This window comes from Mustelus asterias, chromosome 1 (genome assembly GCF_964213995.1).
Source record: "Mustelus asterias chromosome 1, sMusAst1.hap1.1, whole genome shotgun sequence".
Lineage (NCBI taxonomy): Eukaryota > Metazoa > Chordata > Chondrichthyes > Carcharhiniformes > Triakidae > Mustelus > Mustelus asterias.
Window position 1 is genome coordinate 124,420,388 of NC_135801.1, and position 27,161 is coordinate 124,447,548.

The following is a 27,161-nucleotide window of genomic DNA, read 5'->3' on the forward strand; positions in this document are numbered from 1 at the left end:
GCGATGATCAAGTGTTCTGCTTGACCTTTGTTGTGAAAACAACAATGCCACTGTTTTGATTCTAAACAAATCTTTTTTTCCAATGCTCATGTGACCATTTGAGGCTGAAGTATTTTGAACAGTTTTCCTTTCCCAAATGTACATTGGGTATCTGATCTGCTACTGACTGTTTTGCAATGTCAGGGGGATTAGCAGGGTAAATATGTGGGGTTACGGGGATAGGACCTGGGTGGGATTGTTGTCGGTGCAGGCTCGATGGGCCAGATGGCCTCCTTCTGCACTGTAGGTTCTATGATTCCATATTTCAATCTTGCTGAAGTTCATTTTTACCCCCGACAGCATTTGGCCTCACCCTAATTTGAGTTCTGTCAAAAAAACACTGAAAATTTCCGATTATCAGTTGAGTTTTTTGATAATTAGAAATTGCAAACATTCTAATTCCTGGCATTTTGGGGATGCCAGAGGAGTGATGAAATGGACACAAGAGGTCGGCAGACAGCGTGTCTTTCCTCATCCTAATAGGAATTATTTTGAGAAAAGTGCAAGAAATGTTTCTTAAAACTCTAAAAACAAACAAAACATCTCCAATTATGACCTGATCCAATCTGTATTTTGTTAACTGCAAAGAACAGCTTTTGCCTAATGACATCTGAGAATCAGGAAAAGGCATACACACTGAACTGAAGAAAAGAGACAAAGACACTTCCATGAACAAGTTACTAATCATAGATACCAAATTTGATATTTTCTGTAACTTTTTAGCAAGTTGAAAAACAGTACTGAGAGGCCAGATGTCTCCCTATCCTCCAGCCCCTTGTTTATCAGGCAGATTCACCCGAGGTGAAAAGGCAACCAGCACTGATCCATCACATGACAATCATTTTCAAAATTCAAGCAGTTTCAGACAAAATCCTTCAAAAGAATCAAAATCACAAAAAAACTCAGGCCATTCAGCACATTGTGCCTGGACTGAATTCCTCCTATGGACCTATCTCCTCGCATATCAGTAGCTTCTTCTCTCATTCATAATAAAGATCTTTATCTAATGTTTTACTTGCATAGAATTTGAGGTCAGACATTTCATTTTCCAATAATCCTTTGCTTTTTTTCTATTGTTGTAAACTTGCGTCCGCCTGTTGCTTATTCAATGCCCACCAAGAATAATCAGTCACAATATACCCTTTCAAACCTTGCAAAAACATCAGACTCTTCAATTAGTTCCCCTTTAACCTTCTCTGCTTTAGTGAATGCAGTGGAGGTTTTTGCATGGCTTTAGAAAATTGTTGTGGCAAGAAATTGGAAAGGTTAGGATTGCACTCATTGGAGCAGATATTTTCTAGCAAATCCGCACCGAACCTTTTCTGAGGCTTCATTATTCATTAATGACCTGCACACATTAATCCAACTGTGGTCTGGCCAATAATCTGGGCTGGGTCACCATCAGCTTTTTTACGTAGTCACTGACCGCACATTTAAAATCCAGAATTCAATTTGCCCTTTTTTTCTAAATAGACAACCTTTAAATTAACTTTGCAACATTAGTAAGACCATTTTAAAATATCTGAAACGTTTTCTTTACTGTATTGAAGCATCTCAGAATGTTACTTGATGTATGTAAAGGGCCTGAACATTATTGCTTTTTGTGTGATGGTCATTTTAGAATTTTGTAATGTTTTCACAGATTTATGAGTAAAGTATATTTTGAAAAAAAAAATCAATTTGCCCATCTTTCCACCGGAGATCCTGCTTATAAAACCTGTATCTCTAACTAACTCCATTTCTCTAACCCGGTGAGAATGTTTGAGCTGTGTGTTTTAGTCACTTTTCCCAACCAACACTTACCATTTCGCTTTTATCTATACTGAAATTCGATTGCCACTTACCTGGTCACTTCCATCACAATCATTTATCTTCCTAGTTACTCGTAATCTTCTGCGCTTTAAGATGTTCTTTTTACTTGAAACAAAGTCAGTAAAAAACAGTAGAAACAGACAATAGAAATTGGACTTATGCTCGAGTGAGGGACAGAATCCCATCTCCAGCCAATTAGCACTCCTCGGTGGGTTTAAGAGTTGCAGAGCTGCTCTAATTGGCAGGGTTGTATTCTCTGTCGACTCTTCGGGTGGTCGGGTGGTGAAACCTCACTTTCGGAAAAGTCCAACCTGATGTTTTTTTCAAAAGACTAAGTTAACTTCTCTTTGTCTCTCCACAATGAAGCTATTGAACCAATCTGTAAATGCAATGGTATAAGTGGCCTTTCAGAGTGTTTTAAAGCAATGTCAATGCTATTGACAGCCTGGAAACGGCAGTGGGGTTAATATCAGCAGATGATTTGACCAACTATTTTAATGGAGGCACGAACTGATTAATTTTAATGAGGTTAACATCTCCACTAAAAATGGACTGGAGAATATCAGAATGTGTTAATTGTCCATCCACCAGCAATAATTTCAACCCTTATATCATTATTTGGTTCAATAAACCAATTGAAGTATAAAACTGCTTTGAACCTTTCAGATTATGGGTGGGTTTCTGCCCCCACTCCTGCGGTATGTTTTACAGTGACGGAGGCGGCCTGTCATTGGCCAGTGGCGGGGTCTTCCAGTTCCACCGCTATCAATAGGGTTTCCCATTGTTCGGACCCTGTGTCGGCAGGGAACACGTGGCGGCGGTCGCTGTCGGCAGGACCGGAAGATCCTGCCAGGAGCAGCTGGAAAATCCCACCCTACATCTTACCTCAAATATGAATGTGTCCACTTCTTCTCTTATGTCTTGCTGACTCAACTTGTTCCCATTTTCATCAATTGCGCTGAGAAGCAGGTCAAGGAAGGCCTTGCGCTTATTTTTCCCCAATGAATTGGAGTCTGAATCAGAGTGGTTGACTTCCTCAGAATCCTCCGTTTTACAAAACCTCTCAGCAATTACCTAATAAGAAACAACAAATTAATTTTCTAAGAAGTAGCCTTACCAAGTGATTGGATTTGATAATAATTGTAGTTCTCACAAATCCACAGACTGTCTTCCTATTGCTTCCAGCTAGCAGCTATTTGACGCCAAGGTATTATTGCCTAATGCTGCAGATCCCAGCACCCCCTCAACACCTCAGCTTCGACAATGCTCCCACAGCAGTCAGCACCTCCAGGAGAGAGGGGGAAACAGGTGTCTTGTTAAAGGGGCATTTTATACGGCAACCCAAGAAGGGAGGAATCTAGAAATACATAATGACTTATGATCAGCAGAGGTTTGTTTTGAATGGCGAGCTGTCAGCTTTTGTTGTCATTAATCCTCTGAAGCTCACTGCAGCCTCATGTTTTAGCACCAGTGCAGATTAAAACAGGAATCCTGAAATTGTGGTCTGTCACTCACAGCTCAACCACAGGCGGTGCTGTGGAGCACCCGGGACCACCAGGGACCCATCGCTGTTAGCAACCCAATAAAAATCTGCTCCCAGTTCAATCAGGTGTAACTGAGGTATCAACAGTGACCCAAAGTAATAGTCATTGATGAACAACAGACCTGGCGCTGAAAAATTAATTTTCTATTTGTGGAGCATTGTTAAATATCTCCTATTTTCATTTTTAAAAAATTATTTCAGCTTCTGCTTTCACCCATGTGTGAATCCCAGTTTTTATTTTACTTTATATAAGTTTTTTTAAAAAGTGATTTGATTTTAGTGCTTTTCATTTTTTTTTGAATCATAGAATCCCTACAGTACAGAAAGAGGCCATTTAGCCCATCGGGTCTGCACCGACCACAATCCCACCCAGGCCCTACCCCATATCCCTACATATTTTACCCACTAATCCCTCTAACCTACGCAACCCAGGACACTAAGGGGCAATTTTTAGCATGGCCAATCAACCTAACCCTCACATCTTTGGACTGTGGGAGGAAACCAGAGCACCCGGAGGAAACCCACGCAGACACGAGGAGAATGTGCAAACTCCACACAGACAGTGACCCAAGCCAGAAATCGAACCCAGATCCCTGGAGCTGTGAAGCAGCAGTGCTAACCACTGTACAATTCTTGGTTGGCATCTGTGAGAAGCCTTTAATGTGACTGGCTGTTTGTTGATATGGCTTCAGCTCCACATGGGAAATCCTTACTCAATGACGCTGTAATCTGCTGCATAGCGAGAGGTAAAGTTCTCCACACAGAGATCACAAGATCACTCTGTGAGACTTTCTTCATGGTCAACGGCAAGTACCCTTGCTTCACTGCTGACGGCAGAATTCAGATCATTGAGAGTCTAAATTCAATGTTAAAGTTTATTTATTAGTCACAAGTAGGATTGCAGTAACACTGCAATGAAGTTACTGTGAAAATCCTCCAGTTGCCACACTCCGACGCCTGTTCGGGTACAGAGGGGGAATTTAGCACGGCCAATGCACCTAACCAGCACGTCCTTCAGACCTTCAATGTCTGCAGACTGAGAATGAATTAACGTCAAAGACCAAGGCATCCAGAAGCATCAAATTCCCCACTGTGTCAAAAGAAATCTTTATTCATTAAAGTTAGCACATTTAATGTTCACATGCCAATATGTGGTTTTCAGCACCTCTACAGTCTGCCTCACTCTTTCTATTTTTATGAGATATTTATTTTCATTAATTGCCTCTTCCTTTCTTTTCAATCAATTTGATCATTTAACAAAAACAAAGAAAGCAATCAGAAAAGCAACTGCAGATCCTGATAAAATACAAAATGTTGGAAACACCCTGCAGGTGAGGCAGCATCTGTGAAGAGCAAGAATTAGCAGTGTGAGTGCAGAACAGCAATATTCAAACAGTGCTCATCTATAACAATTCCAGTGTTTCCACTCAAAATGTTGGATCTTCTGCTGGCTCCACAGACACTGCCTCAGCTACTGAGGGCTTCCATCATTTTATGCATTTGTCTAAAAAAAAAAGACTATAAATCTACCTTTTCTGTGAAGGCATGCAAGGTTTTGAGAGCTTTGTCATGTTCCCTTCCTTCTCCAAACGTATTGAACAGAAAATCAGGCCAAAACCAAGGCATCTTCTGCCTGCGGTGAACCAAATCACTCATCCTAATCAAAGAGAAATCATTATCTTCATTACAGCGTACTCACGCTCCACCCTACTCACTTATTCATAACTGCAAAAGAAGACTTCTGTTTTACAGAGGGCTTGAACAAAATTCAATGCTCACTAAAAGCTTATTTACATCATGCATATTAGCATTTAATTTTAATTTATTCATGGAACTTGGGCGTCGCTGGCTGACCAGCATTTATTTCCATCCCTTGTTGCCCAAGGGCAGTTGAGAGTCAACCACATTGTTGTGGCTCTGGAGTCACATGCAGGCCAGACCAGGTAACGATGGCAGATTTCCTTCCATAAAGGACATTAGTGAACCAGATGGGTTTTATTGTGGCTATAACAAAGGGCAGGGCTCACTGATCTGCACCAAGCAACTCGCCTATTGCCCTTTCAAGGTCTGCTTGCCATCTACAAGATCCAAGCGCTCCTTTGGTCCTGATCTACGTCAGATCAGCCATGATCTTATTGAATGGCGGGGCAGGCTCGAGGGGCTTGATGGCCTACTCCTGCTCCTATTTCTTATGTTCTTATGTTCTTATCTTCTGACCAGCTTTGTTGCCATCACTGACCTCAATTTGCTTATTAAAAAGAATGTCCTCACTGGCTTACATAGGGTGTAGTTCTGTTTAAAGAATCACAGAATTGTTATGGCACAGGAGTGGGACATGTGGTGGTGGTGGCATAGTGGTATTATCAACGGATTAGTCATCCAGAGACTCTGGGGAGCCAGATTCAAATTCCAACATGGCAGATGGTGAAATTTGAATTCAACAAAAATCTGGAATTACAAGTCTGAAGATGACCATGAAACCATTTTTGATTGTTGTAAAAAAAAATCTAGTTCACTAACGTCCTTTAGGTGGGGAAATCTGTCAGCTTCACCCAGTCTGCCCTATATGTGAATCCAGATCCACAGCAATGTGCTTATCGCTTAACTCAGTTAAGGATCAGCAATAAATGCTGGCCTTGCCAGTGATGCCCACATTTGGTCCATCGTGTTTGTACTGACTCTCCAAATGAGTATTATGACTTAGCCTCCCCCTTGTACATTGTTTCTATTCAAATACTCATCGAATCCCCTCTTGAATGCCTAGATTGAACCTGCCACCACCACACTTCCAGGCTGTACATTCCAGCCCCAAACAACTTGTTGTGCTAAAGGTTTTTGCTCACATCACATTTGCTTCTTTTGCAAATCAGTTTTAATCTCTGCCCTCTCATTCTTGGTCCTTTTAGGAGTTAAAATCAAGTTCAATGCAAAGCAGGCAGATAAAATGACACAGGTGTTCCCCACCAAATTAACTACTCACTGCCTGGTGGAAGTCAGGTGGGTAGAGTTAAAATCCACTCCATGGCCGGGATTCTCCCAGCCCGCTGCACTACCGTTTCGGGGATTCACGCTGAGTGCCCGGGCCTCCACGTGTCTCTGAGGCTAAGTTTTTTAGCGTCATCGGCCATGCTGGCACTGCCCACTGGGTACTGGGCACCGCCAAGGGGACGGGGCCCACTGGGGGGTAGGGACCCACTGCCACTCTGCAAGAGGATTGGTGGAAGAGGGAGGGAGTGTGGGCTATCGGGGCTGGCCATCGTGGGGGGGGCGGTGGGGGGCTAGCCCAGGTGGATCCAGGAAGCCAGCGATCGGGGGATGGGGGCCGGAATGTCAACGATCAGGAGGGCTGCAGAGCTGGCCAGCAATCAGGAGGCCGGCGATGGGGGGGGAAGAAAAATAAATAGCTATCCATCCGCACTGTTAAAATGCACCCAGTAATCAGCAGTACCTGTCAGTCCTTAAATTTACTTTGTATCCAGTATAAGGAGACATTTATTTCTTTAAACTATTATTGAATTTGGAACATAGTGTTTTCAAAAGATCAAATTAAAAGCAATAAAAAGTATGGCAACTAACATTAATGGCAGAAATGTATGGACGATCCTGCCACCATTCAATTCTTCCGTGTGGACTTTATCATGAAGGATCATCTCCTACTTCACATCAGAAGACACAGACAATATAAATGACAAACAGAAAAAGCTATTCATGGAATAAAAGAAACTCACTTGTAAATTGCAAGTATATATTCCGAGTCACTGTTACTCTGCGCATAGACCTTCTTAGCCATAGCAGTTTCTGGAATAAAAGAATCCTAGTGGTAAGTAGCATATTCATGCTTATCAAAACATTTAACCTTAATATAAAAAATACCCAAATAAGTTTAAGTTTATAAACACTGATGCTATTTCTCTAGCATATCAAAGGCAGACTAAATATGTCAACACAAAAATTACCAAAGCCACTGACCCAAAAATTCACACATCATTACTCTCCGTGAGAATACATGGGGAGCAGCTCTGAGTTATGGACTATATCTCAGTCATGGGTAGTGACTGTAACTATAATTAACAACTGGGAACAAGTTACATTATTCATCGATTCTTCATTGTACACTACTTCCAAAGTTATTTATAAAAGAGATATATAACATACACTCTAGTCTGATAAACATTTGAAGTTGAGTTTTGAAGCTTATAATTTAGCTTCAATTTACTTAATGGAAGTTTAATTATTTCAGCTGTAAAAAAATTTATTTGGCTGAAAATTCAAGGCATCAAATATTAAACATTGTTCAACATTTAAACTCCAATTTTAACCCAGATAGGAATCAGGTGGGTAGCAAGCCCCTATGGCCCTCTGTTAAATTTGATGGATTTAAAGGCGGCATGGTGGCACAATGATTAGCACTGCTGCCTCACAGTACCAGGGACCCGGGTTCGATTCCTGGCTTGGATCACTGTCTGCGTGGAGTTTGCACGTTCTTCCTGTGTCTGCGTTGCTTTTCTCTGGGTGCTCCGGTTTCCTCCCACAGTCCAAAGATGTGCAGGTTAGATTGATTGGCCATGTTAAATTGCCCCTTAGTGTCAGGAGGATTTGGAGGGTAAATATGTGGGGTTTTGAGGGATAAGATCTGGGTGGCATTGTTGTCGGTGCAGGCTCGATGGGCCAAATGGCCTCCTTCTGCACTGTAGATTCTATGATAGGCTGTCCTTATAATCAGTCACAGAATTAAGCAGCACCCATGTGACTGCGTGCAATTTATAGCACAAGTCTCAAGGCCAGCTTAATGCTAAGTTGCATTCTCAGTCTGCGTGCTTTTCATTCTATAATTTCTTTGAGAGTTGTTGGCAAGACTGGGCAAGCCTGCTCCCTCCACCCCACCTCACATTTCTGATAGATACTTGCAGGTCTGTGGTGAAAGTGAGGATCACTTCAGAAAGCAATACTTCTCCAGAAACACACAAGTGCCAGGATGAAGCAGACCTAAATAAATTTGGCTGATAGGGCCAATGGTAGCAGAATGCCTCCAAGATCCAGCATTCAATACAAGAAGATATCCAATGACCTTAGAGTGGCAAGGGCAAGTACAGTTTTTCATTTCTCAACAGCAACTCTCAACACTACTTTCAACCTCTTCCCCACATCCTTCAACCTACACCCACAAAGGCACAGCTCTTTCTCATTTCAAAACACACTCCCCCCTTCCTCTCTTTATACTGTATGTATACTTACATCATTCTCTTCTGACATACTCCCACTACTCCTTTTGATGTTACCCAAATAAGTTGAGCCAGGCCTTTCAGGAGTGAAATTAGGAAATTTCTCTTCCTGCAAAGGGTGGCAGAAGTTTGGAACTCTCTTCTGAAAACACCAATTGATGCTGTTAATTTTAGAACTGAGATTGATAGATTTTTGTTAGCCAAAGGTAGTAAAGGATTATAGGCTTGGGTGTGTTTACAGAGGCAGGTCACTGATCAGTCATAGAACCATAGAAAAATTACAACACAGGAGGCGGCTGTTTGGCCCATCTTGTCCATGCCAGCCCGAGGACAACCTGGTGCCCTTTCTAATCCTACTTTCCTGCACCTGGCCCATGGTCCTGTAGCTTACAACACTGAAAATGCAGATCCAGGTATTTTTTAAAAAGAGTTTAGGGTCTCTGCCCCCACCATCAACTCAGGTCGTGAATTCCAGGCACCCACTACCCTCTGCATAAAAAGTTCTTCCTCATGTCCCCTCTACACCTACTGCCACTTATTTTGAATCCATGTACCCTGGTTCCAGAATTCTCCACCAAGGAAAACTATTTTATTCTGTCCATTCTATCTCTTCCCCTCATGATCTCATTGAATGGTGGAAGGGGCTGAAGGGCCTACTCTTTTTCCTATGTTCCTGCCCTTGCAACTGCAATCACTTCCTTCCTGTAATGTGGGGGCTAGAACTGTATGTAGTATTCTAGCTGTGGCCCCACTTGTGTTTACACAGGTCTAGCATGGCTTTCCTGCTCTTACATTAGAGGGTCAATAGCATAGTGGACTGGACTGATAATCCAGGGGCCCTGGGTAATGCTTTAGAGACAGGAGTTCAAATCCTGGATGTGGAATTTAAATCCAATTAAAAATCTGGAGTAAAATGCAAAATTGATGACCATGAAATTACCAGATCATAAAATCCCATCTGGTTCTTTAATGTCCTTCAAGGGAGGAAATCTGCTATGCTCGAGTTTATTTTATCTTCTTTGTTGCTCCTTAACATCCATGAGGCTCTAGATTAGGGAGGCCCACTCTTTTTCTGATCCCTGCTGCCATTTTCTTCAATGCTTCCTCCTGCCCAGCCTCTGATTTTCACCCAAGTAACTGATTCCAGTCCACTTTTGCCAAATCACACCTCAACAGGGTAAATCTCTCCCGAATTGAGAACTTCCACTCCTACTACAATTATCGATGTGCGGGCCAGGTCACCAAGGCATTAAGTTGTAACAGAGGAGCCAGTCTACAGACAACATAGAAAGGTATACAAGAACAAGATTGAAATAATGAAGAAGTAGGTAAAACACTTCAGGAAGCCAGGTTAGCAGCATGGTCAGACAAGTGGAAGATACAATTTAACACAAAGAAACAGGAGGCATTCACTTTGAGTGGCGTGTACAGTACTCACAACAGAAAAATACCCAACACTGTGAATGAAGAGACTCTTAGGGATTTAAATATATAATTTCCCAATTGCGTCAATGCAGATGGTTAAGTCATTAAATGAGGCCTTAGAGTAAAATTATACAAGTCATTAATAACGCCAATTAGTAAACTGCAGACAGATATTCATGACCCCTTAGAGAATAATATTAAAACCATGGATTCACCAGGAAGATGCCAGTGATGGGAAATTATCGTTACAAGGAGACAAGACAAATATTTCTACTTGAGCAGAGAAGCCAATGAGGAGGCCAAATGGTTTTTCTAAAATTCCGAAAGCCTTTGATATAATAAATAGGCAAAGTGTTCCCTCAAGCTAACCCATCAGTGACCAGGGTTCATCAACTTAATACTATCACTAAAACAACAAGGAAAAAGAGTTCAGGGGCAAAGTTTCTGATGCAGCAGATTATTGCTTTGTCACTGATAATGCTTGAGGTAGGGACCACTGCATGTTTTAAAGAATAAAAATCAAACATTTGAAACGAAAGATATGTCACTACAGAGGAAAAGGGATTAATTTTGAATTGCTCTAGTGAAGGGCCAACACTCAACTGAATACCCTCCTCTGAGCTGTGAACTCTTATTTGTCCATATATGTTTCCCATTCTAAGTTTGTCCCAACTCACCACAGATTACGTCCAAAGCACAGAGAGTGATATCATTGAAGCAGTTAAAAGGTCCCTTTCCCACTTTCTTCTCCCATTTTTCCAGTAAAACATTGCTCTGCTCATTCATAACCTCTAGAAATTCCGCCAGAATTGTGAAATGAAATGTTGGAGTTATCGATTTTCTCCTCGCGCGCCATTTATTTCCTGTACTGTAAAGCAAAGAGTAGGAAATTATTTCTACACAATCAGGCTTTATTTGATAGCAGTTTAAGAAAGTAACTATAAAGAGAGAAGGCCAACCTCACACCAGAAGCTGTAATAAAAATATTAATGCCCCCAAGTGTCCGCTGAACTGGTACTGGCCAACGTGACAATTTATCATACTAATCCCCCTGACACTAAGGGGCAATTTATCATTGCAATCCACCAAACCCACACATAGTGTGTGTGTGTGTGGGAGGAAACCAGATTATTTATGGCTGACCGAGAGATTAGGCCATACTTCAAAATTAAACAAATGAGATCATTTGCATTTATTGATTTTGATGATGTGAAGTAACTCAGATGCCTAGCGCTGAACATAGACTAAAAATTACCATCAATTATGTTATTGAACAATATTTTGAGGAAATATCAAATTCTTCAGAATTTTGAAAAAACATTTTTAAATTAAACTGGACAACACTTCCAGTATACCAACAGAGAGAGTTATGTGTAAGTAAATTAAGCATTTGTGCAAACTTACATCATGGAGCAGTACTTATAAAAAATCAGCTGTTTGTGTCTTAATCTGATATTGAACAATGATACATTGAACAATGCTACCATATGTGGTAGCATAGAATTATACAGCATGTAAAGAGGCTATTCGGCCAACTCTGTCTTTACTGGCTCTTTGAAAGAGCTATCCAGTTAATCCCATTTTTCATTTTATTCATTCATAAAGTGTGGGCATTGGTGGCAGGGCCAGCATTTATTCCCTATGTCCGATGGCCCTTGTGAAGGTGGTGATGAACTGTTGCCTTCTACTACTGCATTGCATGTGGTTCAAATACACCCACAGTACTGTTGGAGAGGGAGTTATATGATTTTGATCCAAAGACAGTGAAGGAATGGCAATATAATTGGCCAAATAAAGATGCATATGTGACTTGGAGAAGAATTTGGAAGTGGTTGTATTTCTATGTATTTGCTGCCTTTGTCCTTCAAGGTAACAGAGGTTGTGAGTTTAGAAAGTGCTGGCAAAGAAGCTTTGCTGAGTATCTGCAGTGCATCCTGTAATATAGTAACACTGCTGCCACTGTGAGTTGGTGGTGGAGGGAGTGAATGTTTATTATGGTAGATGAGGTTCCAATCAAGCTCAAACATCATATTGCTGAAGTTCTGTCTTGTAGATGCTGAAAAGGCTCTCAGGGAGTCAGGAGGTGTATAATGCATCGCAGAATACCTAGCCTCTGACCAACTCTTCCTGTCACAGTATTATGAGGTTGGTCCAGTTAAATTTCTGATTATTCGTCTAATTATTCTCCAAAGCCCTGCTATTTTTTTCCCGATACGAGTATGTAACCATCTCAAGGGCAGTTAGGGATGGGTAATAAACGCAGGCCGAACCAGTGACACCTACATTCCATAATGATTTTTTTTCTAATTAATTTCTTTTTAAAAATCAACTGACTTGATTTATGTTAACTGAAATTTATGGCACTTTCCTCAACCTTATCAGAGAGAGGATGTTGCAATATGTTGTCTTATCATATTGAGCATGTATAAAGTATTATTCATGCTACAGGGCAAAGTTCTACACCCTTTCTGATATTAATATCAGAATTCACGTTAATTCTATATTAACGTGGCATGTTACAGTTCACTCAGGAAGTCCAAGTCACTGTGGCAACTTGCACTTTTTACAAGCATGTTGTAGTCTGGAACTATGGATAGTGAAGGTAAAGGCTCCACCTTTCTTTTTATCACCGGCTGGCCAGGCTTCTATCCTGCTCTTCCGCCTGCTATTGCTGTGTGTTGGAGGGATTTGCGGGTTGATATGCAATCTGCTTGGCCACATTATGAACACACCTTCCTTGCCCATCAAGTCCTGGGATGGTACTAAAGCCCAGAGCTTCTGGCACAGAGGCAGGGGCACTACCCACTGCACCACAACACCTTCCTCATTTCTATATTTTTCCAGCTTAAATGAAAATTAATGGGGTGCAGTAACGTAGTAATCCAAACGCCTGATCTGATGATACTGAGATACAAGTTCAAGTCTAATCTCGGGAGTCGGGAATTTAAATTAAATTCGTCCAATAAATCTGGACAAAAAAACTAGTGTCAGTAAAAGTGATGATGAAATTACTGGATTGTCACTAATTTCCTTTCCATCCTTATTCTATATGTGACTCCAGACCAAAGCAATGTGGTTGACTCTTAAATGCCGTCTATTTAAGGTGAGAGTTCACCATCACCTTCTTGATGGCAATTAGGAATGGGTAACAAACAGTGGCCTTGTTAACAACATCCATATCCTGTGAATAAAAGTCAAATGTTCACCACAAAGAAAAAAAATACACACATTACTGGATAAAAGAAAGGCCTTCATATGGACAGGATGGAAATTAATCATGATAGTTAACATCGGAGAGAAATACCAACAAGTAATAGTGTATGTTCACGAATAGGGTAACCTGCCAACATAGCTGAACTTTCATTTCATTTTATTCCCTAATTGTACAGCACAGCAATTAACTCATTTATGACAGTTCACTTTATGTAATCTAAAATAACTGAACACAAAGTGCAGTTTTGCTGACATAATAAACTGTATCTTTGCATGCTTAAATAAAGTAAAGGTTTATTTTTTACGCATAAATACAGATTTAGTTCCTTGATCATTGATGAATGGAACAAAGTTCAGATAATTAATCCTGCTTCTATTTCATTGCAAACACATTGGGAAACAGTGTGAACTATTTTATTCCCCCGTTATACATTTCTTCTGATTTTCATTGACTTCAATGGAAATGAAAATCAGCAGAGATGAGGAACAGACAACTGAACTGCCAACACCTGCTTCACAAAGTCAAATCGACTCCCCGATTGGATCTTCAGTCCCTTTGAGAAGGTAGATGTGCTGAATTCTAGTGACTGCATAATTGAGCCTTGTGATAACATAAGGGATCATAGTGAAAGGTCAGTAACAAGCTCTCTCAACATTTCTGAGATCAAACAGATTTAAATGCACAAACTCATGATCCAACAGTTGCATTGTAGACAATTTTAGCACAACGAAATGCAGCTCCACTGTACTTCAGAAAACTCTGTCTATACTTATCACTTCCCATGTGCCAGGGTTCCCACAAAAAGACAAAGCAGCAAATAATATACTTCTGGATAGGAACATAATTTTTTTATATATCAGAATATTTGTCTCTTACCTTTGTGCATGCACCAGTTAAAGAGTTAGTGCAAGGGAAGCCACATATTCAGTAAATTTTAATAAATGTTTGTTCTAAGTAGTCTAGTTCAAGTGAACCATCCAATCTTTTAATTATTTAGTATATAATGCAATAATCTAATCCACTTGTTCGTTGAGATGGATGCATCTATTTCCCTGGTGGTGTTAACATAATAAATTGAAGATGGGTAGCTTGAATTTCAGATCCCAAAAGTCAGTGATATTTTATCACATATAACTTCACACCCAGCTTTGAGCACATATGGCCAAATGTAATGGGACTCTAACCATAATTAATGGCTTTTAATAAAGAAATCTGTCACTCAAGATTAGTAAAAGCAGCAGCAGATGCAACATGACCCTTCTCAGTGAGCACAAGTTGCCGGACAATTCCCCACCTCATAAATCTAACACCATAGTGAGGTGAACAAAGTTCAGGTGATACCTGACAGAGAAAAGCTGATGAAAACTGTTCAGTAACTCCCTGGTGAAACAGAACACCACTAAAATGGCAGCAAGACCTCTGCTTGACATCTTCTCAGCAAAAGATGGACAGAGGAACTGAAGCAGAGGAGGAAGGTAACAAAACATTTAAAATATATTCACATTACCAAACTAAGACAATCTAAATATACTTTTAAAATATCTCGCACTATTACTGCAGTCCTACTGAAGATGACAGCTAACAATGACTTTAATTATGATGACAGTGAACAAAGACACTCCTTTTTTGCATTAGTAAGAAATCTAATCATCAAAGATTATCTTTATATTATGATGACAACTTTGCAGAAAATTACTCTCGTATAAATCATTTCATTGTGATCTGACCAGAGCAAAGGTTCTATCAGATATATGTAGATGCAATAACCATACCTCGTCAATAGTCCTGTGCCAAGCCAGGGATGAAGAAACTTGTATGCATAGGATTTATCAAGATGCTTGGAACTGCGCAGTATCACCTATAGGATAACAAGACGAGATACACTCGAGTCTGCATTTTTAATAGAACCTCAATTAATGTTTATATACTTGTAAGAAATGATAAACTGCTCTTATGTTCCAATCTAGCAGTTCAAAACAAAATAATCAAAAACACTCTTTGCCAACATTGCAGTTTTGGTCATTCACACTGACCTATGCAGTGCGCCGACTCCACTGTTGTACAACAAGGTGAAAATTTACAAATTTCTGATCTGCTTTAAAATCTGAACAGTTTATTTTCAGTTCAAAATATTTTAAATCCTATTCATGCAAATATTGTCCAAAAAGGTTATCTATATCAGCACTCCGGCAGGACAGATTGTATAATTTACATTACATTGCAGGCCTAGTGAAGTACAAAAGCAGAGAGTGCACCAATCATTTATTTTTCTCCAATACAGCTGATAGATGGTCCAGTCCCCAATATTTGTCCCAGTCCCATAGGCAGCAACACTCTTCCAGAGTCTTCCAGAGCCTGCACAGATAAGATACACGAACACCCATTTGGCAGTGTCCTCACCAAGCTATCTATTTCAGATGCATCTGTCCATGGTAGGAAATACCATCAAATAGTCCATAAAGAGACAAAGTCTCACCTTCACACAGATGTCATCCTCCCTTTGTGTAGTATAACACTACCACTGTGCTAAATGGTAAAGATTCAAACATATCTTGCAACATGTCATAGACAGAGTCTGTAATCCCACAAGTAACAGACCAGATGAAAGCTCTGCAGTCCTACTACATCTAGTCATGAATGATGGTGGACAATTAAACTAATGAGAAAGGAGGCTCCATGAACACCCACATCTTCAATGAGAGCAGAGCCCAACGCAAGTATAACAGACAAGGTTGAGCCATTTATAACTATCAGCCAGACGTGCCATGTAGTTGATCAATCTCAGCATCCACCCAGCATCACACAGGCCAATCTTCAGCCAATTTGATTCACTCTACATAATATCAAGAAATGGTTGATGCAATGGGTCACAATCACAGTGCTATATTGTTCGAGACTTGTGCTCCAGAAGTAACCATGCCCCACGCCAAGTGCTGTTGCAGTACAGCTACAACACTGGCATCTACCAAAGTGGAAAACTATGTAATTAGGTATGTCATGCCCAGTAGGTCACTCTCCTTAGAGCAAAACATTTGGTAGGCATTCAAAATCAGGCATGGATTTTAAAGTAAAAGTGAAAATGTTTCCAGTTGCAGAGAGGTCAGTAACCAGAGGAGACAGATTAAATGTAAACAGCAAAACAACCAGCAGTGGCAGGGGGCAATATTTTTAAAAAGCGAAATGTGATCTGGAGCGTACTGCCTGAAAAACAAATTCAACAGGAATATTCAACCAAGAATGAAACAAATACTTGAACAGGAGAAAACATGATAAGGTTGTGAGGAGAAAGTAGGGGACTGGAATTAATTGGATAGACTATCAAAGAACGATAGAGGGATAGAATCCCTACAGTGCAGAAGGCGGCCATTAGGCCCATCGGGCCTGCACTGACAGCAATCCCACCCATCCCCTATCCCTGTAACCCCCAATTATTTACCCTGATAATCCTCCCAACATTAAAGGACAATTTAGCATGGCCAATCCACCTAACCCGCACATCTTTGGACTGCGGGAGGAAACTGGGGCACTTGGAGAAAACCTATGCAGGCATGGGGAGAATGTGCAAACTCCACAAAGACTGTCACCCTAGGCCGGAATTAAACCCGGGGTCCCTGGTGTTTTGAGGCAGCAGTGCTAACTATTGTGCCACCATGTCACCCCTTTATTCCAGATTGTTTTTTAATTGAATCAAATTCCGCCATCTGCCGTGGTGGGATTCGAACCCGGTTCCCCAGAACATTAGCTGAGTTTCTGGATTAATCGCCTAGTGAAAAAACCACTAGGCTATCGCACTATGATGTGCCATAGCCTTTGTCATGACGCCATGAAAATTAAATCAGAAACATCAGCAAAACGACAGAAAGTGGCATCAGCAGTGCTATCAAGCGGCACTTACTCACCAATAATCTGCTTACTAGTGCCCAGTTTAAGTTCCAACAGAACCGCTCTGCTCCAGACCTCATTACAGCCTTGGTCCAAACATGGCCAAAGGGGCTGAATTCCAGAAGTGAGTTGAGTGCGACTGTCTTGACCTCAAAGTACACTCAAGCTGATGTGGCACCAAGAAGCCCAAGTAATTAACAAATATAAATTGGTGGGCTTTATGATCTCCAGAATTCATGAACCAGGACATAAATAAGCACTGTGCCACCATAACTCTCCTACAAGACACAGTCAGTGTGACGGGATATCCTCAACATTCCTAGATGGGTACAGCTCCAACAGTACTCAAAAATCTCAATACCACCCCAGATAAGGCAGCTTGTTTAATTGGCACCTCCATCTATCACTGGTGCATCGTGGCTACAATGTGTTCTGCCTGTAAGATGCATTGCAACAACTCCAAATTACAGCCCATCAACTAGATGGGCAGGGCAACAGGGGCATGGGAACACCATCCCCATCACCTCTAAGTTCCTGGCTTGGAAATGTATCACATTGCATCATTGCTGGTCAAAGTCCTGGAACTCCCTGCCCAACAACACTGTGGGAACACCTTCACCATATAATCAAATCAAATCAAATCAAATATAGGCTGCAGCATTCAAGAAAGTGGCTCACCACCACACTCTGAAGGGAATTATATATGAATAAAAATATATACTTTCGTAAATCAACCACAGACACAAAGACCATTCATCTATAACTTACCTCTACAGTTTCTGCACGAAACAACACAATAAAGGGTAGTGGTCCTATCCACATTTTCATCAGTGGTTCATCTCTGCACTTGGTGGTAAATTCAATCAGCTGAAGGAAAAAATCTAAAGAACCCGAAAATAGTTGTTAATTACATAAGTGAAAGAATACACTATTGTATATAATATACACAGGAATAACTTTAAAACACTGAATTAGAACCCAGCTTAATTCTCAGATTCTTGTTATTATTCACATCATTCTAAATGTCTATAGTTCTGATCACTCCAAGAATTTTATTCTCTTTAATAATCTTAATAAATTAAGATCCCAAAAATGAAAATCAAATTGTACAATATGCAAGACACTTCAAAGGCTTCATTTTCAAGCTAGGCATTTTTTTATCCATTCACAGGATGTGGGCTTCGCTGGTTAGGCCAGCATTTATTGCCCATCCCTAACTGCCCTTGAGAAGGTGGAGGTGAGTTGCCTTCTTGAACCACTGCAGTCCAAGCAGTGTAGGTACACCCCCACAGTGCTGTTAGGGAGGGAGTTCCAGGATTTTAACCCAGCGACAGTGGCGATATATTTCCAAATCAGGATAGTGAATGACTTGGAGGGGAACTTCCAGGTGTTGGTGTTCCCATGTGTCTACTGCCCTTATCCCAGATGGTAGTGGTTGTGGGTTTGGAAGATGCTGTCGAAGGAGCCTTGGTGAGTTCCCGAAGTGCAGCTTGTACACACTGCTGCTACTGTGCATCAGTGATGGAGGGAGTGAATATTTGTGGATGGGTTGAAAATCATAGTATTTATATAAGACCATAAGACATAGGAGCAGAATTAGGCCACATGGCCCATCGAGTCTGCACTGCCATTCAATCATGGCTAATTTTTTTCTCATCCCCATTCTCCTGCCCATAACCCCTGATCCCCTTATCAATCAAAAACCTAACTATCTCTGTCTTAAAGACACTCAATGACCCAGCCTCCAAAGCCTTCTGCAGCAAAGAATTCCACAGAAGGCTGTGGAGGCCAGGTCATTGAATGTCTAGGGCAAGGGGAGAGAGACTATGGCTAGTCCAGTTCAGTTTCTAGTCAATGGTAACCCTCAGGGTATTGACATCAGGGAATTCAGCAATAGTAATGTCATTGAATGTCAAGGAGCAGTGTTTACATTCTTTGTTGTTGGAGATGGTTATCACATGGCACTTGTGTGGTGCGAATGTTGCTTGCCACTTGACAGCCCAAGCCTGAATATTTGTTTATTAAAAATAAAGAATTTTTAAACCAATTATTATTCTATGGACTACAAACGATTTCTCCAATCATAGGTTCTACTTTTCTTATTTATACTGGGGGAGCCCGTTTGATCAACAATGTGCCATAATAACTGGTGTGTTCAGCAAAGCTTGTTACAAACACGCTTAAATACATGTAGAACTTCAGCTACCGGATCATAATTAAAATTACTTTCTTTATTAGTGACTTTTTAAAGTATACCTTTAGAAAAAAGTTAATATCTTTAAAATTTATAAAAAGTACATTACAAAACATTTCATCTTGAAGACGACAGAAGTGCGATATAATTCATCTTGTTTCCATACAGTATATCCTACTGCCGGGTGCCTCTATTATTGTAAGAAGTCTAACAACATCAGGTTAAAGTTCAGGTTTATTTAACCTGGTGTTGTTAGACTTCTTACTGTGTTTACCCAAGTCCAACGCTGGCATCTCCACATCACGCCTCTACTACTGACACGGACGTTTAAGATTTGTATTTTTAATACTGAACATGAACAAGTTAGCTTGCTGGATTCAGTAAACTGTGAAGCATTTTGTACGTGTGCAACAAAGCGAGTCTGATTTTATTCTAAATTAAAAAGACACTAGAGGTTAACACGGTTTAGCACCCGGCAGTGGGTAGCATTATCACTGCGTGTAGCTAGCTACCTTCTCCGGAGGGTTTGAAGAGGAGTGCGTTTCCCAGTATGGGGTAGGTCGGACTGAGCCCGGGGATCCGCTTCATGGTGTTCCACTTGCGCACGTAGTCGCCGAACAAGTGGAAAGCGAGCGCAGCCAGGAGAGTGAGGAAGACAGCGCTGAAGACAGCGCCGAGAGGAAGCTCCTCCATCCCGCTGCGATAGTGCACTGTGTCCGGGGAAACACTGCAGCTGTTGCTGCATCGACTGTCTCACTGCAATCTCACTGGCTGCTCCTCTCCTATCAAATTCCCCCCACCTATTGTTTTATTGCTTATTATTAGGACATTGTTGGCATAAAATCTAAACTCTTCCCGGCGTTCACAATCTTTTTTTGTCCCAGCTTGGGGCGTGCCAACTCTGTTTCAATATTTTTCAGCAAATGTGATCATGTGACTGCCTCGTCATGTGCTGTTGCTCAATGTAACTGCTTACTCTCAGCTCAGAGGTTCCCTCGGCTCAGCTGTATTTGGATTCCACATGAAAAAAGACAGAGCAGCAGCTGAGTTGTTTTATAGGGAGAGTGAAGTGTGCTGTGGTGTCTCCAGGGGTCAGTGTTACGACTCAAGCTCTTTTTCGATTTGTATAAATAACCTGGAATTGGGGATATACAGAGCATTATTTGAAAATCTGCAAATGATGCTGAAATCAGCAATATAGTAAACAGTGAAGAGGGTAAGAACAGATTTCAGGAGACACTTGACAGCCCTCCAGGCTCAATACTGAGTTCAACAATTTCAAATCATAATCTGCTTATTTTGGTAATGATTCTGTTTTCTCATCTACATCTCCCTTGGACTTTTGTTTCTTTATTTGATTCGTTCCATCCCTTTTGTCATTTAATTTCTCTGTTCTTCCATTTCATAGCAAGAAATCTCAACACCAGGTTAAAGTCCAACAGGTTTATTTGGTAGCACAAGCCACTAGCTTTCGGAGCGCTGCCCCTTCATCAGGTAAGTGGGAGTTCTGTTCACAAACAGGGCATATTAAAGACACAAACTCAACTTACAAAATAATGGTTGGAATGCAAGTCTTTACAGGTAATCAAGTCTTAAAGGTACAGACAATGTGAGTGGAGAGAGCGTTAAGCACAGGTTAAAGAGATGTGTATTGTCTCCAGACAGGACAGTTAGTGAGATTTTGCAAGCCCAGGCAAGTCATGGGGGTTACAGATAGTGTGACATGAACCCAAGATCCCGGTTGAGGCCATCCTCATGTATGCGGAACTTGGCTATCAGTCTCCGCTCAGCAACTCTGCGTTGTCGTGAAGGCCGCCTTGGACAATGCTTACCCGAAGATCAGAGGCTGAATGCCCGTGACCGCTGAAGTGTTCCCCAACAGGAAGAGAACACTCTTGCCTGGTGATTGTCGAGCAGTGTTCATTCATCCATTGTCGTAGCGTTTGCATGGTCTCCCCAATGTACCATGCCTCGGGACATCCTTTCCTGCAGCGTATCAGGAGAACAACGTTGGCTGAGTTGCAAGTGTATGTACCATGTACCTGGTGGATGGTGTTCTCACGTGAGCTGATGGCATCCGTGTCGATGATCCAGCACGTTGTGCAGAGGTTGCTGTGGCAGGGTTGTGTGGTGTTGTGGTCACTGTTCTCCTGAAGGCTGGGTAGTTTGCTGCGGACAATGGTCTCTTTGAGGTTGTGCAGTTGTTTGAAGGCAAGAAGTGGGGGTGTGGGGATGGCCTTGATGAGATGTTCGTCTTCATCAGTGACATGTTGAAGGCTCCAGAGAAGATGTCGTAGCTTCTCCGCTCCGGGGAAGTACTGGACGACAAAGGGTACGCTGTCCGCTGTGTCCCATCCACCAGGTACACGGTACATACACTTGCAACTCGGCCAACGTTGTCTACCTGATACGCTGCAGGAAAGGATGTCCCGAGGCATGGTACATTGGGGAGACCATGCAGACGCTACGACAATGGATGAATGAACACCGCTCGACAATCACCAGGCAAGACTGTTCTCTTCCTGTGGGGGAGCACTTCAGCGGTCACGGGCATTCGGCCTCTGATATTCGGGTAAGCATTCTCCAAGGCGGTCTTCACGACACATGACAGCGCAGAGTCGCTGAGCAGAAACTGATAGCCAAGTTCCGCACACATGAGGACGGCCTCAACCGGGTTCTTGGATTCATGTCACACTATCTGTAACCCCCACGACTTGCCTGGGCTTGCAAAATCTCACTAACTGTCCTGGCTGGAGACAATACACATCTCTTTAACCTGTGCTTAACCCTCTCTCCACTCACATTGTCTGTACCTTTAAGACTTGATTACCTGTAAAGACTTGCATTCCAACCATTATTTTGTAAATTGAGTTTGTGTCTTTATATGCCCTGTTTGTGAACAGAACGCCCACTTACCGGATGAAGGGGCAGCGCTCCAAAAGCTACTGGCTTGTGCTACAAATAAACCTGTTGGACTTTAACCTGGTGTTGTGAGACTTCTTATTGTGTTTACCCCAGTCCAACGCTGGCATCTCCACATCATGGCTTCCATTTCATCACAGATCTTCCCTTTTGTTTTGCTCTTTCCTCTGTGCTTACATAAAACCTGTTGCATCTTGCTTTTTCTTTTATAGCTCTTATGAAAAATACCAATGGCTTGGCCACCTAGAGCTGTCGGCCCAATCAGAGACCAACAGCTCAACAGCACCACTGTTGATAGTGGCCATTGCTGGTGCTGCACCCACAGAATGATGGCACATGGATGGCTGGTGTTCTCAAAGAGGGGTAAGAGGGTTTGGGGGTTGTTGAGACCTGACAGGTAGGCCCCACAATTGATTGGGGGGGGGAGGTTGTCGGTGGACTGATCTATTAAGGGGCTCCCTGTTGACAACAAAGTGCCCAAAAAGGCTTCCTTGCCGGGAGGCTAACAGTTTGCCCTGGGCAATCTCCCCACATGATAGTTGACCTCTCCAGCCACTGATTAAATGCCAGCAGAGGCAAGAAGAAGCCCTTAATTGGCCATTTAATTGACACAATTGAGCATGGGGTGGTATGAGTGGTGCAAAACTTGTCCAGTATCTTTCCCACCATTGGCAAAATGGAATGGCATCAGGAAGACAATGGACACACCACCTAACAACACCCCACAACATCTTGCCAACCTTCTCACCTCCTAGCCTGTTCTCAAAGGACTGGTAAATTCAGCCTAATAACTCGGGTGAACTTTACAATCCTCATTGACATATTTGAAGGCAAGGGGCACATAAAATAGTGGGTTGCCAGCCCACTGTGCTCTTGCCCACACCCATCCTGTCCCCATATTACAGCGAGTGGGTAAGGTGTCATGTAGTCTGGCTGCCCTTACGCTTGTTGAGGCCCTTAAGTAAACAAGATAACTGCTTCTTAAGGACTACTACTGCCTCTACTGCACTTTTCCAGTCTGCAGGGAAAAGCAGGAGAATGGAGAACAGCCCTGCAGCTTTAACTGTGTGGGCTACTAGCAGGCAGAGAGGGTTACCTCCTTCAGGGGTCCCTTATGCCTATTTGTATCAGAACCCCCCCCCCCCACAATAAGGTAGCATCCATTGTCCTCCCCCCACCCCCTAGCCTCTCTAATCCAACCACCCATCCCGCACCACCAGGAAGCCTCCCTGCCGTTCCTTTTCAAAATCCCCAAAGTTAACTCAAGTCCGGTATCCACATTCACCTCTTTCTTGGTACTGCTTGTAGGTGCAGAAGTGGCCATTATACTCTTCTGGTGCTACTGGGACTAGAGAGGCTCTGCAGAGTGGGACCTGCTGTCTCTGAGTGGCAGACGTCCTATTCTGTTCCAATCAAAACCACCCCAGCTTTTCTATTGCTATGGAGCATTCAAATTTCACATTGGTGAAAGATGCCATCTGACCGACCTATCGCTCCCGGGGAGGGGGAGGAGGCAGATAATCTATTCCCCTTAAAATCCAGCCCATCTGTTACTCTCCACAGATGCCGTCTGACCTACTGAGTACTTCCAGCAATTTTTTTTTCAGCAGGATATAGACAAACTAGTGAAATGCATGGACATGTGGCAGGTGAAATTTAATGCAAATAAGTATAATGTGCTACGTTTCACATAAAAACATTCAAATTAGGAGTAGGAGTGGGCCACTTGGCCCCTTGAGCCTGCTTCACCATTCTGTAAGATCATGGCTGATCGGATTGTAATTTTAACCCCACATTCCTCATACCCCCAATAATCTTTCACCCCGTGTCAATCAAGAACTATTTAGTTCTGCCTTAAAAACATTCAAAAAACTCTGTTTCCACTGCCTTTTGAGGGAAAGAGGCCCACAACCCTCAGAGGAAAAAACCTCCTCATGTCTGTCTTAAATGGGTGACCCCTAATTCTAGAATCTCCCACAAGAGGAAACATCTTCTCTACATCCATCCTGTGAAGACCCCTGAGGATCTTTTGTTAAGAAGAATGAGGAGAGGTAATATTAACAAAACAGTATAACATTAGAAGGGGCTACAGGAACCAGTGAAAAGGTTTGCAGGGTGAACCTATAAGGACAGCTGGCAGCGGGAGTGAGGGTTTCACCAAAACCAAATGGGTGGGGGCCAAATGGGACGAGGACAGGATGTAGGATCTGCAAGAGCAAGAGGCTACCAACCATTCCATTGAGCTGCAAGATATCCCAGAATTCAAACTACGAACACACCTAGACTGACTCACAGAAACAAAAGAATAACATGTCAAGCTTGAAACATACAGACACAGGAATACTGCAAAATAAGATACCATGGTCATCTCCTCCCAGGAAAACCTAACCCAGGACATGGGACGAAAGGCCAGATTACAGGACAGCCCCAGAAAATCTGTGATGGTTGATCACCCTGGTAAGAATAAAGAGACCTCAGCTTATGCATACACAGATATTTGAAGATAGCAGGATATGTCTGCATACAACATCAATAGCTTTAAGAGGTAGAATACAAAAGCACCCTTTTAAAATATCTTTCTGAGTCTCCACTCTCTGTCTCCCATCTACACTTGACCAGCATTGACTCTCTGATCTGCACCATCTACTCCACAAATTCCCCGTGTTTTTTAACCTTTCCAGTTTCCCTCTGCTGTTCAAACATTTGGAATTGTCATCGAGCTCGCTGTTTTACCCGATTTCCCTTTATCCCTGTCCAAAGTTAGTTTCTAATTCCTGTCCCAATCCACTCAGTTTGCCCCTATTTGCAGTGAAAAGAGAGAGAAGTTTTGGAAGCTGTTGCTTTGATAAGATACCAAAGAGCGCCAGGACTATTTTCCCTTCCTCCATTTGATATCACTCCCATGCATATCTGACTTGGTTTTGTTTTGTATTTATCAATTCTACTCATTTTCCTTAACCAGTGCAGGCTCCTTTAGTCAGGCAGCAACTGTGGAGAGAAACAGTTGAGTGACTTCTTTATTTTTTTTCAACCATGTTTAAAAATTTGACTCGAGCAGAAAGGGAGGAGCATAAATACTTACAGCACAGAAAGAGGCCATTTGATCCATCATGTCAACGTTGGCCAAAAATGAGCTATCCAGCCTTATTCCACTTTCCATCTCTTGGTCTGTGCCCTTGTAGATTATGACAGGAGAGAAGGGATTTTGCTTCGACCACACGTTCAGGTATTGACTTTCCGCCCCCGACACTCCGCCTTCTAGGTGAAGAATCTTATCCTCATCTTCCCTCGAAACCTTCAACAAATTACTTCAAATCTATTCTCCCTGGACATTGACCACATATTGGCCAGTAAGTCATAAGGATTATTTCTGGGATGTTGAGCTTGAGTGGCTTCCTATGCTAACACACATTGAACCTCCTGATGTCCACAGGGAAACATTCTCCTCAAAAAACACCATTCGCTAACAGCAAACAAAGCGGTGGAAGGGGCCCAAAAAAAACATGCATTCATCTGAAATCCCATTGTCCCTACTGGAACATACTTGCACCCTACAAACTGACATTAGCCCCACCTCTCAATGGCACACCTCCTGGTTGATGGGCGACATGGTGGCACAGTGACTGGCACTGCTGCCTCACAGCTCCAGAGACCTGGATTCAATTTTCGGCTTGGGTCACTGTCTGTGTGGAGTTTGCACATTCTCCCCGTGTCTGCGTGGGTTTCCTCCCTGTGCACCAGTTTCCTCCCACAGTCCAAAGACCCCCAATAACCTTTTGCTCCTTTGCTTATCCAGAATCAATCTTCTTCTGCCTTAAAGATATTCAAAGACTCCGCCTCAACTACCTTTTGAGGAAAAGAGTTCCAAAGTCTCACAACCCTCTTAAGTGGGCGACTTCCTATTTTTTTTTAAAAATGACCTCTAGTTCTAGATTCTCCCACAAAAGGAAACATCCTCTCCACATACAACTTGTCAAGAATCCACAAAATATGTTTCAATCAAGTCACCTCTTACTCTTCTATAGTCCAGCAAATATAAGCCCAGCCTATCTAGCCTTTCCTCTTAAAACCACCTTCCCATTCCAGATTAATTGCTGATACAATGCAGGTACAAAGACCCATATCCTAATAACTGGTGGACTGTATCAAATGGCATGTCCCTTTGTTTGTTAGTAATAAGCAGGGTACTAACTATACCCAACCAGGCCATGTCTGAAAAGCTCAGAACATAACTTCTAACATTAGATGTGATTCATTGATTGGACAACACTTGCTGAACAATCCCGAGTGTGCTGAGAATTACACTTATAACCAGTTTAAGCATTAGTTGGGCTCAGTGTGGCTCACTTACAGTTGCTCGAAGATATATCTATTCATAAGAAAGGACTATACTTTGCAAGTAGAAAGAGCATGTCCAGTCATTGCATCTTTATTGAGTTCAACAAAAGTGTGAGGCATAATAGTTCCTTGGTACATTCTCCAAGCAACATCTCAACCAGAATCAACCAATCATTAACCTCTTCTCATGCAGTCCAAATTGTGGCTGTCTTACATCTGACCTGATAAGTGCAAGATGAAAAGCTTCAAAGCCTTTTTCTTTTTCAACAATACCTTGCTTTTCATTGAATGTGTATCCAACATTCATTAGAACATGGCAAATGAGGTCAGGTTTAATGTCTCATCTGAAGGAGATTAAAACACAGTGATAGCTCTGCACTGCATTAGAATGCGGCTTAGTTTACTTGCTGAGTCTTGTAGAGGATATTGAATCTTCAAACTTTGAACTCTGAAACATACCAACTAATCCAAGGTAACACCAAGTAATTTTACACAATCAAATAATATTACTGTGTAAATGTACCCGACTATTCAACCAAGGGAAAACTAACGCAAAAGTGAATTCTTGTT

The 27,161-nt window shown here is 42.0% G+C and overlaps 1 protein-coding gene across 1 annotated transcript in view; it reads right to left on the minus strand.

Annotated features, from left to right (window-relative positions):
- LOC144497176 (cytochrome P450 4V2-like) overlaps nt 1–20,273 on the minus strand; it is a 39,040-nt gene extending 18,767 nt beyond the window's left edge. Inside the window, exons 1-7 of the mRNA XM_078218014.1 lie at nt 19,844–20,273; nt 17,906–18,018; nt 15,028–15,113; nt 10,719–10,909; nt 7,123–7,192; nt 4,925–5,051; nt 2,737–2,925 (exon numbers count right to left, since the gene is read on the minus strand). Of these exons, the coding sequence (XP_078074140.1) occupies nt 2,737–2,925; nt 4,925–5,051; nt 7,123–7,192; nt 10,719–10,909; nt 15,028–15,113; nt 17,906–18,018; nt 19,844–20,024 (957 nt within the window). The 5' untranslated portion in view covers nt 20,025–20,273. The remainder of the gene's footprint in view (nt 1–2,736; nt 2,926–4,924; nt 5,052–7,122; nt 7,193–10,718; nt 10,910–15,027; nt 15,114–17,905; nt 18,019–19,843) is intronic.
- Nucleotides 20,274–27,161: the final 6,888 nt, after the last annotated feature.